The following is an 11,820-nucleotide window of genomic DNA, read 5'->3' on the forward strand; positions in this document are numbered from 1 at the left end:
GAAAAATAATTTGAAAATAAAATATAAGAATAGCGAACAGAAATCAAACTCACAAAAGCCCTTCCATTATTCGGGCAACAGAACAAATTGGAATCAGAGCTAACAAGGACCTCTTTAAATAGTAGAGAATGGATCAGGTGCCATAGAGTAGGAAACATGAACTTCCCAACCGATCATGATCTGTCAAACAGGAAACTCATAGCTAATTAAAAATATATATCCTTTAACAATTTTTGCCTTAAGCTTGTTAAATAGAATTGAAATAATCCAATAAACTGGACTTCATCCAAGTGTAGTTAACAGCCTTAAAAATTAATTGTTGTTTCTAGTAGAATGACATGTTTTTGAATAAGTATTTTACGTTTGCGCAACATGGTTATCATCAAATCTTAATGAAAACTATGTGGGGAGAAAAAGGCAAGCTCTTCTTTTTATCATACAAAGATGTCTTGTATTTTGGGGAAACATAAAGTAATTAAACAAAAAAATGTTAAAAAAATTTTAAAGTTTTTTTGTCGCCTGCGTGGTGCAGTGGTTAGAGCGTCTGCTCTAGAGTCACGAATAAAGGAGTCGATTTTTACTTCGCAGGTTCGAATCCCACTGTAGGACGTAGAGACAGACAGGTCCTTCGGATGAGACCATATAATCTGAATTCCCGTGTCGAAGAAGGTTCTGGTACGAAAAAGATCCCTCACTGATCAACTAAAAATAAGAGTAGCGTGACCTTGACATATACGAAACAACAAAACGGCCCTCAATTCTTGCAGTTTAATTGTCATATCTTCGAGTGCCGAGTATAGGACAACATTTGTAGTTCTCTACCGGCAAGTGGCATCTCTTTAGAAACATTTTCCTAAGTTGCCAATGCAGGACTGCAAAGTTTGACATATTCGGCAATAATCAGTGAGAAATCTTTTGTCGTTCCAGTACCTACCGCAACCGGGACCTCGATTGATAAGTTTTCATCCAATGGAATGGTCTCCGCGTCCGCAACGGATTCCAACCCGCAAAGTTAGTCTCAACTGTAGAGGTAACCCTCTCACCACAACATGCGGGCCAACAGTGAACGAAGTTGGTTTTACAGTTGTAATTAATTTTGTTTCGTCAAGTTAGTAGAACCTGTTAGACTTTAATAAGCTTAACAATGTCTGTCAAAGATTTCTTCATAATACATCAGTCAAAATTTTATTAAAAAATATTTTTGCATCAATTGCAAATTTGAAACTCAAATATGTTTTTAAGCTTCCAAGTTAAGTATTTATGTAATAGTAAACATATTGGGTCAGCAGTTGTTTCTCTCCGGAACTTTTACATGGTTTTGTGGGTGGAGCATCATCGTATCAGTATCGGAAACAATTAACTTTTTTTCCTGCTGTGAGTGATCTGTATTATTGTTTGCACATCTCTGTTACTTTTTAAATGGTTAATTGATGTCTGTGTTTGTTTGACCTATTGTCTTTACTGCACTTCACATATGTGTACATTAGATTTTCAAATTATTACGAAATATTTATAAAGAGCCCAATTGATTTTCCAAAAAATTCAATTTTCAATATGCAACTTTCTAAATTCTTAAATATAATGTGCATAAAGTTAACAACTATTATGCAGAGTTCCACAAGTTTGGTCAATATTTGACGTGGACAATTTTGATAACTGAGCTGTCTTTAAAGAAAAAGAAATCTATTGTTTATAATAATACTCAGTGTACATTTATAGATGAACTTGTCTCAGAGATCTGCATAATTCCTCAATATCCTGTTCAAACCCTTATAACTGTTTAAAACACATGTGAAGATGAAGACTGTAATTCCTAGCATTTCCCTTATATACTGTACATTTGTTACGGGGATTTGTAGTGAATTTTCTGTCACTGCTTACAGTAAACGTTTGGGGAGGGATGTACGATCCACACAGAAGTTGAGGGGTCTTAGACAATGTGTCAGGGATTGTGTAGACAGGGGACAGTGTAAGGCTGTGAATTATGATAGAGAGAGTCTGCAGTGCCAGCTTCTAGGGGACTCCATCACAGATTTATCACAACTCATGGACGATGACAGCTTTAATTTCATAGATGTATCCACGCAATCGACTGTAAGTATACCATTCACGAATATGTTCTTTTTTAATCTAACCGTGAACTGCATTTTCAACTCAAGTTAGAGCTTCTAATGTAATATAGATAGATACTTCATTTATTCCCGTGATAATTATTGTTTCATTTTATTCTGATCTTTTACGAAAACGATGTAGAAATATTTCATGCTTCAACTAAAGAATGCACTCTTTGTAACAATTACTCAGCAATCCTTATTGCAAATATTGGACTTGTTCTAATGAACACTAATCGTACTTAGATGTAACGGAATTCAAAATTAATTGAAATTTAAATAGAAGATACGCCTGTTGAGTCCTATAGTCTTCAACATAATTTATTTCTAGGGGTTTCCAGCATGCACCATAACATGCACATATGGAGTTTGTGTGAAAATTTCACCTGGAAATGAATACTGCTCAGGTAAACCTCGTACAAAATGATGAATGTTTTCTTCAATGCATCCCCAATATTTCTATACGTGTATCTACCGTCCTTGATCAACAAAGTACTATTATTTTCTTTACACCGTATAATATAAAGTTGAATCTGATTTTCAAGAGGATTAAAATGGGCCCCAATCTTTCAAATGATTTTCCCACAATCTCGCTTGGCCAAGAAGCCTTCATTTTGTAGATAAATGATCTTTGAATCAAATTACATTTCTTTGTCAGTACCTGCTTGTCCCATGACTTATCGGTACTCCACTGCTTTGAACTTTTGCTACACTAAAGTGGAGGTCAGTAAGAACTTTACAGATGCTTATTCCTATTGCAAAACTATTGGATGTCGATTGGCTGTTCCCTCAACTATGGAGCATATACTTTTTTTGAGAGAAGGTAAAGTTTACTCAATGAATATAAGAGAACTTGCATACATCTAAGTGATTTTTGTTTGCATTTTTGTTTGCGTAACGTCCCTTTATTTCCCTCATATCGAGAAGCCACCACTTGCCGGTGGAGAGTTGCAGAGAAATACGCACGCTAACTTGATATTCCCGCCTACATTTTGCACCCATTTAATTCAATATAAATAACAATCTGGCCATAAAATCTTTGTTTTATACAAAGAACAGTTGAATGGTAATTAATGAATTGTCTTAATACCAGCGCTAAATAGTATACTATCCATAATTCAAGCTCTTGAAAAAAGGGGGTAGACGATATTTACCATTGAAATCGGACTTTCAATCATAACAATATTTTGAAATAAACTTGGGTATGATTCAATGTTCCTTATATCTTTTCTTATGTTTTAGGCAAATAAATAAAACATAAGTATGTTAATAATGAAGTTTTCCGTCCAATTTTTTCTTTGATACATCGATCAAAGGAAAAAAAATATTACATTCATTTCTTAAGTGAAAATACGTTTTACCAACATTTTAGCGTTAACTTCTTTGTTTTATGAAAATCCAAATAATTATCAACAAAAATATTTTTTTTTAAAAATCATTGAATATGTTAACTTTTAAAAATTGATTTGGAGGTGGGCGTCAGAACAATTCTATCGTTCGCAGATCTTTAGATCACTCGTCATTCTTTGCCATTGGGCAATGAATGATCTCTTTTAAAGCCAGCACCATTTGCGATATGGGACCTCAGTTTCTACAATTTCATTCAAGGCATAAAATTTGAAAATGAATTTTAAAAAGTTAACGTACATACAAAAAGGTATGCAATCAGTTGTAAATCATATATGTACCATTATCCTTGAGCTAAGGGCTAAAATCATTGGTTTTTGGCATGTGTATAAGACGAGTATTTAAGTGTTTCATCTTAAAGTATTATATTATTTCATGTCAACATTTTAAATAATATTATGTATGGTAACCCCTTGATATGATGTGAGACGTTTTCTTTTTTATGTGTTCAGAATTCAATGCGGGATACTTGGACAATGATTACAGAATAGGCGGCCAATGGGACACGGAAGAAGGAAAATGGATGTGGATAAATGGAAAAACAGTATTTGATGATATAAATTTAAGTTTGTCTGATTTTGAAGAAATTGAATCCAGCAGTGGAGAATTAATTTGGAGCAAAGAAGACGATCTCTCTCAGATAGATACAGGGCACGGAAAGAAATTCTTATGCGAGAAAGTACTGTTTTAAAATTTTTATAAGTTTTTCACTGGTTTTACAACGGATTTTCCCGTTATTTCCCGATAATGACAAGGAGCACAAGGCGGGTGTTACCGCGGTCAGCAGGGGATGCTCACTCCTCCATTGCACCTGATCCCATCTCTGATGTTTTGGAGGACCGTGTTTGCTCTGCTCCTAATTTGTATTGTTTTATGGACTATAGTCTTTGATATTAAATACTGTTCGTTATCTCCGTATCCTTCCTTACAAACCATTTTAAAACGCAAATGATGTTATTAACGTGTATTTTGTAATTCAATGCTGCCTTCTTATAAAGAAATAATGGGAACTAGCTTAAATGTTGTAGTTTGGTGAATTAATAAAGCATTGCATTAATATATTTGCTTTTAATCCTATCATATGTTTGGTTGTTGTTAGACGCTGCACAATTTTTACATCGCTGTCAATAATTCCCCTAGTCAATATCATGCCAGTTTACATTTTTCTTTCGATGAAAGACCCGATGAAATAAAAAATAAAATCGTAAAAAAGTAATTTTGAAACAATAACGTTTTTAAACAACGAACAGTTGCTTTTTCAATAATAAAAGATCTTATCATTACTCATTTGCAATATTATTTTTGTTGAAAAACATTCTAATTTAAGACAAAAGTATATATAAAAAAATCTTCAAAATTATATTTTTTTTCTACTTTCGTCTTTATTATTTTAATCAAATCTATGTTGTTTTTTTTACAACGTATGTTTTTGCACATGGTTTAGGCAATTTTTTTATGGAACTCATTAGTAAAACAAAACTCTGGCAAAATTAATTTTATGATTTAAGAGCACTGTCCAGTTTCAGTTTTTCTTAATGAATAAGATTGTGATCGACAAAATTTGTGTCATGTAATCTTTTTCCATTTTTCTCATTTTGTGCATGTTTTTTCAATAACTAAACTTTTTTATTCATATCTTAAATAACTGATTAGATAATATCGAATTTTTTACTTGAAAAACAATGAACAATAAAGATGAATGTTTGTTGAAAGAGGAAATGTTTTAGAAAGTCTGTTCTTTTTTATCGATATAACCTCTATCAATACAAAGTGTACCCGACCGCCCGGTCAATATTATATTAAAAGGAACTGATTATAATAATTGATGTTTCTAATTAATCATACCTATTTTCTTCATTGGAAATCTAAATTTAATGATGAACATTCTCGACCGAACATCATTTTATCTCAACCTGTAACGAAAACAAGATCATGATTTTTTCCTTTTATATAATATTTGCTTCGTATTTTACCCTAAAGTTGGCCTTTTGTGGTGAATTTTCTGTAACTGCTTATAATAAACGTTTGGGGAGGGATGTACGATCCATGCTGAAGTTGAGGGGTCTAAGACAATGTGTCAGGGATTGTGTAGACAGGGGACAGTGTAAGGCTGTGAATTATGATAGAGAGAGTCTGCAGTGCCAGCTTCTGGGGGACTCCACCACTGATTTATCACAACTTGTGGACGATGAGAAATTTAATTTCATACACATCGCATCTCAGGGAACGGTATGGTATTAGTCATGTGAGAAACCATAGAATACGTTAATGAAAACACAATGCATAATTTGAAAATTATGTTAGGTTTCCAAATCATAATTTTCTATATAACATATGATTCTTAATCAATTTGAATTGACCCATTTTGCACTAGAAATTAATACAAAGTACACGTATTTCTACATTTTAAATTATACTTTGATGTTTAAAATTCTTTTATTAGATGTTTTGGTTGAAACTGTAGCACAGTTAGTGCCTGCGTTATCATCGTGTATTTTCCCTTAATACAAGTACGCCAGGACCATTAATTCCTACTTTATCGCCATGATTTCTCGGTCCAATCTTTACCATTCGCTTTTGCGTTGCCTTGCTCCATTGCTCTCTTCTAAACATTGTCGCCTCATTTATTATTTTCTTTTTGGCAATTTCACCTACGTTTCTACTTTTTCTTCCTGACGTTTATTTCTTATTTTTTTTTCTCTTAATCTCATCCATAACTCTGTCACCTTTACGTTCCCTACTTTGAAGATACTTTGCTTTCTAATATAATCCTAACATCGTAGCGTTAATTCCTTATTTATTTATACAATAAGCTGACTTATTCGCCCCCTTCCCACCCTTTTCTCTCATTCTGATCCATCACTGCTTCTTTCCCTTGGCCCTCTTCCTTTTCATTTGTACTTTGATTCTTCATTGCTCCCATGCCTTTCATTCCTGCTTTTCTGGCTTACTGTTCTCATCTGTGTCGTCCTTGGTTTTTCAGATAAACCCGTAGTTATCTCTCTCACCACTACTTTGCGCCTTTGTCTCTAAGCGACGTAGCTGAAAGATATTCAGTCGCCGTATCGGTATCTCGTAACAGAACCCTCTCAATACACTTTGAAGACATATGTAATAGATCAATTCATTCAGTTATGAATTATTAAAAATTGAAACAACATTGAAGATTTAACATTAAAAGATATTTTCATTCACCTAAAACGCATACAAAATGAATTTAAAAGAAATTTATATATAAAGGCATTAATATACGTATGTATTTATGCTTGATCATGTATCTTACATATTGTCCACAATTTTTTGGTTGTGTTTTTGTCTAAGGAATAACTCTTAGACCTGCTCAGATTTTCATTTTAAAAAACCTACGGTCGTAGGGGGATACTCACTCCTCCTTGACACCCGAACCCACCTCTGATGTATTAGAAATCCGTATTTGCTCTGCTTTTGGTTTGTATTGTTTGTATGGACTTTTAAAAAATCTGGTTTTTTAAAAATTCTGTTCGTTATATCCACATATTTAACCAATACTTGTTCACTGCTTTTTGTTTCATACACTTTTTAAATTCAATTTAATGTCATTCCATGAACAAAAAGATCATAATACGTTGTACACAGAACTTTACTTCTATATATTTACATTTGGCAATGTCTTTCCCTATATGACAATACTAAAAAAATGACATTCAATTTTCAATGACATGCAGTCGGTCACATGATCAGAGTTTCTTGTGTATGAAGAGTAAATTGCAAGAGACATTTGAAAAATCTTGACTGTGACGTCATATGACGTCGTATATTAACGTTATGTTGCATTCAATAACAAGGTCTAAATAGAGCATTTTCACTTTGTAATTCAAATAGAAATAAAAATATTAATGTAAGAAATAAGATATCATTTTTAGAGTGTCAATGGGATATGACATTAAGTCGGTACGTGATCAAATCTACTATAACGCCCTTCGGGCGTTATAGAATTTGATCACGTGGCCGACTTCAGGTCATATCCCAATGACACTCTAAAAATGATATCTTATTTCTTAAATCAAAATTATCTCTTCTCCAGGAATAAGGTGTTATGAATAAAAAAAACATACAATTTTATTTAGCGGTGGCATCATATCAGCTGTAAATAAAAATAAAAACTTGATGCTAAAAGTGTTGTAATTTATTGATAATCATATTTAGCGATGAAAACTTATCAGCTGTAAATGAAAATAGATAAAGCTTAATGATACAAATGTTATACTTTATTTATAATCATTTGAAGTTTCGGTATCCTTTGTTTGGCCAGGTCTTTTCCTCGTGCAATACGTCTTGTACAAGAGGAGTATGTGTAAAGCTATCTTCAGGAATTGATTTCTGCGCAGGTGAATATTTCCTACACAATGTCTTTTTTAAAAAATGGATTTTCTTGTCCTTGAGAACTTCAAGTGCTTATTACGGTTGCTTATTATTAATATAATACTTCATGCATATACTTTGTTTTCCTGAATTTTTTTTTTTATTGAATTGCAAACTGACTTAATATTGGTTTTAAAAATGGATACGTTCAATGGTTCATAGAAGGCACTCAATTTTGGACCCGATTTATTTTTAAAGCAAGAATCTTTTAATTTTAAAATACATGTATTTAAAATTTATATTGCATGTGAAACACTATTTTCAATTTTCAGGCTATATTTATTTATACAAGTACTATGGAATAATTTTATATTTAAACAAAATTCAATTCTAATATACAGTGCCTAGCTGTCCCTTGACTTTTCGTTACTCAAGTCAACTGAATTTTTGCTACATAAGTGTGGACAGCGGAAAGAAATTCGCAGACGCTCAGGCCTATTGTGAGACGCTGGGATGTCGATTAGCCGTCCCTCGAACTATGGACCATATAATGTATTTAAATTCAGGTATATTTACCAAAACAAAGAGATTTCTCTCAGTGATTTAACGACCATGAATTCATAATTAGTTCAATGTTTTGTAAAGATTTAATCATTAGAAAGTTACACTGAAGTTTGTCATTTGTTTCATATTGCATCCGATATTACTTAAAAAAAGAAAATAAAATCAATCGTTTCGTGGATCAGACCCTTTGTATTTCCCAAGAAATGCATTGATTAATTATTAATTATTCATAGTTTACTTAGAAGATGCTTGGCAAATTATTATTAATTTAACCACGATTCTGGCAGGCTTTTGACTTACAGAATCTTTATTATTCTATTCTATGCACGTTTTCAAAAATATCTATATTTTAACAGAACATGTATGATGTCATATATTTTTTATGCGAGGGAAACAAAGAAGATGGTCATTATATTTCAGAATTCATAATTTAATATTGACAAAGGCGTTGAATATTTCTGTCTGTAAACTGAAGTACAGCAGTTTTGAATCAAACATAAGCGATGATCTATGTTTTCATATAATTTTGTTTATATATTGACGATGTCTAGGCGCCAATCCAGGCAAACAATGACGTTCATTTTAAATCCTATTTTTGCTCAACTTAAAAAGACCTTATATTTGTAAAAAGACAAAGAAATATAATTATCTCCATAAAGTAAAACTTAATTATCCTGTTGTTTTACATAAAGCACATATTATTGCATTTAAAAAACAAAATTATTTAAAGACAGACCAAAATTAGATTGAAATGAAATATATACTAGTACATGTAAATGAACGAGTATATATAAGAATATTAAAGAATTAGTATATTGACGTTTTTTTGTATAATTATTGTTATTAATTGAATATTTACGTACTTTTACTGCTTTTCAGAGTTTTCTAATGGTTACTTGAACAACAATAAATACAGAATAGGAGGACAGTGGAGCACTGAAGCCGGAGAATGGAGGTGGATTAATGGAAACACCGTATTTGATTCTGTAAATCTTAATTTAACAGACTTCGACATTTCTTCTAATAGTGGAGATTTGATGTGGGACAGTGACTCAAATCTACGCCAGATAAACACAGGAAATGGTGAAAAATACTTGTGTGAGAAAGTTCTATAATATTCTATAGTTTTTTTAAGAGAGAAAAGTAAATTCCTTAAAATTGCTATGTATTACAAATGACTTTCAAGGCGATAAGAAACAAGATTAAAAAAATAAAAATAAAGAAATGTCATACATTTGAACGTGTACTTTGTTTATTCAAGAAATAAATCAGTACGGCATTGTCAAACTGTAGGCAAAGAATCGTTACAAAATATAGAAAGAAAAGTTTTTTTTTCTTTGTGAAAGTAGACAACATTGAAAAATTGTGTTTGTTAAACTAACAACTTTTCTTAAATTCTTAATGTCGACACAAAACCATTTTTGCAATATTTTGTTGCATTTCCTTTCTTCCTTTTCTTTCTTCATTTTTAAAAATTTTAAGCGGAATCCCTGATTTGGATGATCTTGACAATAATTGATCGAATGACATGGCATGCTCTCACATTTAATACACCTGATCCCACCCGATGTGTCTTTTTGTTGGTGATTTTGGCCTGTTCACGGTTCGTTTTGTTTACAGGATTTACAACATTGTTCTATTTCTCTGACCTTCACCATTTATACATTTATTTATTTTTTCTATACATTTTTTCGTATTCAGAAATTGTTTTTGACAAAGAATATTGACATAAAAATAAGAATTTATTGTGCCAAATATTAAGATGGAGCTAATAATGGAAACAAATATGCAAATTTTACTGGTAAATCAATTAACACAACTTATTTGTTCAAACTCCATCCATATTCAATTATTAAAAATATTGATTTAATGCCATGTGAACAGAAAAAGTTTAAGCAAGACAATTAAAGGGGACAAAAGAATGCACATTTATATATTAATTATTAGTTATTCTGTTATTTAATTGAAATACTAGTACTTGTTTTCATTATGGTATTCTTAGATTATCTAGAGACAGGTCATAAACATAGTTAGAATGCTTCATATTCACCCACAATGAAGCAGAAAAATTTAGGATCGGCACGAAACGATTTAGGAGAAAATAAACCTACAATGAATAAATACATTACAAATAAACTAAACACATTCTTTTGTTAAAATGGGTCCTTAAGACACTATTTTAGTAATAGAACATTGTTTTTAAGCATAGGTAAATTCTGATACTAGAAACAACTTAAGATAATTTTTTACTTTAGTAATGAAAATAGTCAGTAACTTAGATCTGCCAAACTAACCCATTCAGAATGTAGAAATATCCCCTTTACCGTATAATTATCGCTGGGAATATAAGACATTGGGCCTTTTTAGTTCTGAAATTATCCTTTCCAACAACATAACAATCACACACATATGAAAGAGAGAGAGAGAGAGAGAGAGAGAGAGAGATTAACAAAAAAACAAAGGGCATTTTAGTTACTCGTTAATATCCACACAAAAGTACTGCTACAATACAAAAAGTAAAAGATGTTTATGTGTGATAATTTTCAAACATTAACACCAATTACAGTCAAATTACAGAAAAGTGCATCGTAAAAGTAATAAATTATCCAATTAAAATCTAGAGCTCATTTACTGTTAGGGTTTTGGTACAGACAGCAGTACATCCTCATTGATCTTAGAGATTCATTCAGGGTAAACTTTCAAGTTTCTCTGTAAGGCGTGTATCGAATATCGAGTCATAAAAATTACCAACAATAGTGGCCATAATGAGATGTTTTACAACCACATTTTCAAACGATGAGTTTTGTCCATTAAAAAACAAAGTTGCGGCAATGCGGAAAATGGCTTCCTTTTTTCCCGTGGCCATTCCTAAACTTAAACCAATATCGTTACTGTTTTTAATATTTGACGAAAGTTATTTCGTAAATCGGTGAAGAGTATCGTATATATATAACCATATGTTAAGTTTTTTATGCATGAATACTACAAATTAAAATCCGCCACTAGTACGGAAGAGTAATAAGCATTCTGATTTTTCCAAGAAGCGTAAGTCTTGATTGCTAATTTTATTGAAGAATATATTTATCCATTTTACTTTTCTATTTCAAATTCAAATTTTTTAGATATAAACGTACTTAAAGAACTGAAATCAAAAGCATTTCATCGTGCACATTGAAATATATATTGAAAAATAAAAGGATCAACTATAATAACTTAAAATTTTACAGTTTGAATTTCCAGTACATGTATTTCACAATTTGATTTGGTTTTTAGGCGCAAGACAGTTGTTTCAACTTCAATATCTATAAACAATGAATTTGATGATGATATATCTATATACTTTTAACTTCCTCATCATCTACAACCATTACTTGACTAGCGGAGAAGAATTTGTGAA

General features: G+C 31.7%; 1 protein-coding gene and 1 long non-coding RNA gene across 2 annotated transcripts; both read left to right on the top strand.

Moving 5' to 3' along the window:
- The first annotated feature begins 1,797 nt into the window (after positions 1–1,797).
- LOC134232835 (uncharacterized) lies at positions 1,798–5,982 on the top strand. The gene is made up of 6 exons (XM_062714808.1): positions 1,798–2,094; positions 2,443–2,518; positions 2,770–2,934; positions 3,971–4,197; positions 5,499–5,747; positions 5,962–5,982. Exons 1-6 carry the CDS (start codon positions 1,798–1,800, stop codon positions 5,980–5,982), a joined length of 1,035 nt encoding a protein of 344 aa, XP_062570792.1.
- Positions 5,983–7,786: 1,804 nt separating this feature from the next.
- Positions 7,787–9,365, top strand: LOC134232850 (uncharacterized). The gene is made up of 3 exons (XR_009984866.1): positions 7,787–7,885; positions 8,261–8,425; positions 9,303–9,365. It is a non-coding gene; the product is annotated as an uncharacterized LOC134232850 (long non-coding RNA).
- The last annotated feature ends 2,455 nt before the right edge of the window (positions 9,366–11,820 follow it).

The sequence above is a fragment of the Saccostrea cucullata genome, unplaced genomic scaffold, assembly GCF_032062105.1.
Source record: "Saccostrea cucullata isolate Sc308-1 unplaced genomic scaffold, CSIRO_AGI_Scuc_v1 ctg307, whole genome shotgun sequence".
NCBI classification, from domain to species: Eukaryota; Metazoa; Mollusca; class Bivalvia; order Ostreida; family Ostreidae; genus Saccostrea; species Saccostrea cuccullata.